Source organism: Exophiala bonariae, assembly GCF_035927105.1.
Source record: "Exophiala bonariae strain CCFEE 5792 chromosome Unknown scaffold_23, whole genome shotgun sequence".
In the NCBI taxonomy this organism is placed as follows: Eukaryota; Fungi; Ascomycota; class Eurotiomycetes; order Chaetothyriales; family Herpotrichiellaceae; genus Exophiala; species Exophiala bonariae.
In genome coordinates this window covers 624,983-628,095 of record NW_027042498.1, presented here as the reverse complement: position 1 = coordinate 628,095, position 3,113 = coordinate 624,983, and the positions used below count along the sequence as shown (strand labels likewise).

Genomic DNA, 3,113 nt, shown 5'->3' with positions numbered 1-3,113 from the left:
CCACGGTGGAACAATCCAAGAGCCAAAACTCATGTGATCCAACTTGCATCAGAGGAGACTCTGCATGAGAATGTTCGTATCAGACCAGTTGGGCACGAATTTGGTCACACGGAGAAGCTCACTCGTCAAATGAGTTCGCAGAAAGCTCGGAAGACACAAAAGTGAGGCGACGAGAAAGATCAAACAGTTCGAGATCCTGCCAATCAATTCGTGGTTCAGGTTGCAGCGGCCACACAATTTCTATTCGCTTCGAGGAATTCGGCCACTCGCCAACGGTGATCTGGAGTCCAAAGTGTGATAGCCCCAATTGAGTGGTTCAAGGATAACCCCCTTCACGAGGTCATTAGCCTTTACAAGTTTCCCCCTGTGGCACTAAGGCCATTATTACCAGGTTCGTGCCGCGGGAGGATACGCCCCGATGTCCTATCGCGAGAAGGGTGACGATAGGCACTGGGACGCCCGGAAGGCGTTTTGTTCAGTGGGGATTTGTAGGGAGTCTAGGCTTGAAGGGTGCCTCAGAGTCCGGCCGCCTGGTCTGCGTGCCAGGGTATGACACAAAGGGACTTTATGCAGCCCATCACCGTCGAAGAAACGAAGCCACAAAGGCCCACCGATCAGCAATAACCCTAGACGGTGTCGCCAACTTCTCCTCCTAACCCTCAAACGACCAACGGCAGAGTCTCCGTCATCCTCTTTAGCATCTTCTAACCTCTGAGGTTGTCCCCACGCTTGTGGTCATCGTGAACTTCCAAGCCTTTACCAGATGATTGCCTTTTTCCTCTCACCGATGCCGTGTGGGAGCAAAAGGAATCCCTCTATATCTCCCCGAAGTCGCTCCCACCATTTCCTAGCCTTCTTTTCTCAACTTTTCCCAGTCGCTGCCGCTTCACTTCGCCCTTATTGTTTCTATTTCAACGGTTACGCTTTTACTGCATCACTCCTGATCCAGTTTACCCCTCCAATCGTCAAATGTGAGTGTTGGATCATTATCGGGGGAAGAACTAACCTATGGATCAAAAGCGGCTGATACGTGTGTAGATTGGCTACAGCTATTGAGTCTGTCGACTCAGAGTTCCGAATACTTTCCGTGGCCAAGTTCTAACACAACACATTCTCCAATATGGATACAAGTGAAGCACTTATTTCGGCTATCCGTTCTTGTCGGGCTGTTTACGACCAGGAGAATTCTGATCTCTCACCCGCTGAGCGCGAATCAGGTTGGCATGACTACTGGGCTTCAATCAACTCCCAAGTGATATCCAGCCCTTCCCACCAATATGGCACCTCAATTCCCCAAAAGCGATCCGCGTCCAGAGCGATGGTAGTTGGTTTGGAACCCGCTTCGAAACGTCCTGGCCATGTATGTACTCTCGTTGTTTTTTATCCCTCTTTCTTGGTTTGACGAAGAAAAGGCTTCGATGGCGTCCTCGGCTCCGTCGGCTCCCTTCCTTGAACGACATATCTCGGCACCAGCTGGTCAATCTGGTTCTCGAAATCGCCCAGGCCATATCGCCATGCGTCCTTCGTCATCATATCCAGCTTCTGCAACGACCGGACCAGTCCTCATTCCTCGAACCCAGATCAACCGAAGACGAACATCGGCGGCATCGTCCTTCCCCAATCGATATCCTGGATCCAACCTCAACCACATCGAGGAGGTAACTGATATGTCTCCTGCTGACTATCTCGCCAAGTCGATAGATGATTATCAACCACCCGTCATCTCTTTTGCACCTCCTGTAGTGGGACGTGGTGAGTTTAGTACCGCCCACCCATCTCAACTCACATCACCCTATGCTTCAGCGTTAGAGTCGCCAGGGAGCTATAGCTCTCCTGCCACTGCCACTAGCGACTCGAGTCTGACCGCTCCATCGACAATCTTGTCGGAGCCAATGACTCGAAGTGACACAAATGATGTTCTGTGTGATGGATTTGATTTATTTCACATGGATTCGCTCGCGAAGCCCATGACGAAATCCATTTATCCTGACATGCTTGAGTCGAACCTTTCGAACTCACACGATATCGACCATGCATTGTTCTTTCCTATTTCTCGTATGATACCTGAATCTGGGTATCATACTACTTTTTCTCAATTGTCATCTGATGATGAACTTCATTCATCATCCGCATCATCTCCTTCTAGTTTTGCGATGAAGGTTACTACTTCTCAAAGTAGTAACGTTTCATCTGTTTCTGTTTCTAGTCAGTCTCATCACTTGTCCGCGCAACCCCTTCTCCGAGAGGTAGTGTCGCGTCAGAGTAATCCAATTTCACGGCCCTTGAAGCCCAAGGTAGAGAGTTGCAACAACAACAACGCCTCATACCCGGGTGGAGAGTTGCCGCAGCCTAAAATGGTACTCGTGAAAGGCGAAGACGGTACAGTCAAGCACAAGGCAGAGATCACTCGCACGACTCGACAACAGCCTCCTCGTAAGACAACCTTCTGTCATTTCTGTACTGAACAACCTCAAGGCTTTCATGGTGAGCATGAACTCCGCCGCCACATTGAACGACACCACTCGACGTGCCGCAAAGTCTGGATCTGCAAAGAGGCCGACCCGACCGGCAACTTCCTTGCCGGCTGCAAGGCCTGCCGCAACGGCAAGACATACGGCGCCAACTACAACGCAGCAGCCCATCTCCGCCGAGCACACTTCAATCCATGTAAGAACCGACGCGGTGGCCGTGGCAAGAAGAGCGAAAACCGTGGCGGCATGGGCGGCGGCAACTGGCCCTCGATGGAGGCCCTCAAGCACTGGATGTACGAACAGTACGAGGTCAACGTCAAGGGCAAAACCATCATCCAGGATGTCTTGACAGATAACGTCTACACCGCCGCCGACATGAATGAACTCTTGAGCTGCAACCCCAACTTGAACGGTCCTCATCAACAGCAGCAGCAGCAGCAGACTCATCAGGATTTCGCCCTCGACCATCACAACATGGACCAGCTGGTTGCAACACAGTACGACATACCCGTGATGCACGATCCATCCTTCTATGGCCATGCGATGGGCCCCGACTTTACTGCCCGGCCAATGGCTCCTCATGTCATGTACGACATGAATGCCTACCCCGTCGCTCTTGAAGAACCTCCCTTTGCCTATTGA

At 51.4% G+C, this 3,113-nt stretch overlaps 1 protein-coding gene across 1 annotated transcript; it reads left to right on the top strand.

Moving 5' to 3' along the window:
• Window positions 1-1,514: 1,514 nt before the first annotated feature.
• Window positions 1,515-3,113, top strand: LTR84_006281 (uncharacterized protein; the record flags this gene model as incomplete). Its single annotated transcript, XM_064849842.1, has 1 exon — window positions 1,515-3,113. The coding sequence occupies one exon, from the start codon at window positions 1,515-1,517 to the stop codon at window positions 3,111-3,113; it is 1,599 nt and encodes a 532-aa protein (XP_064703597.1).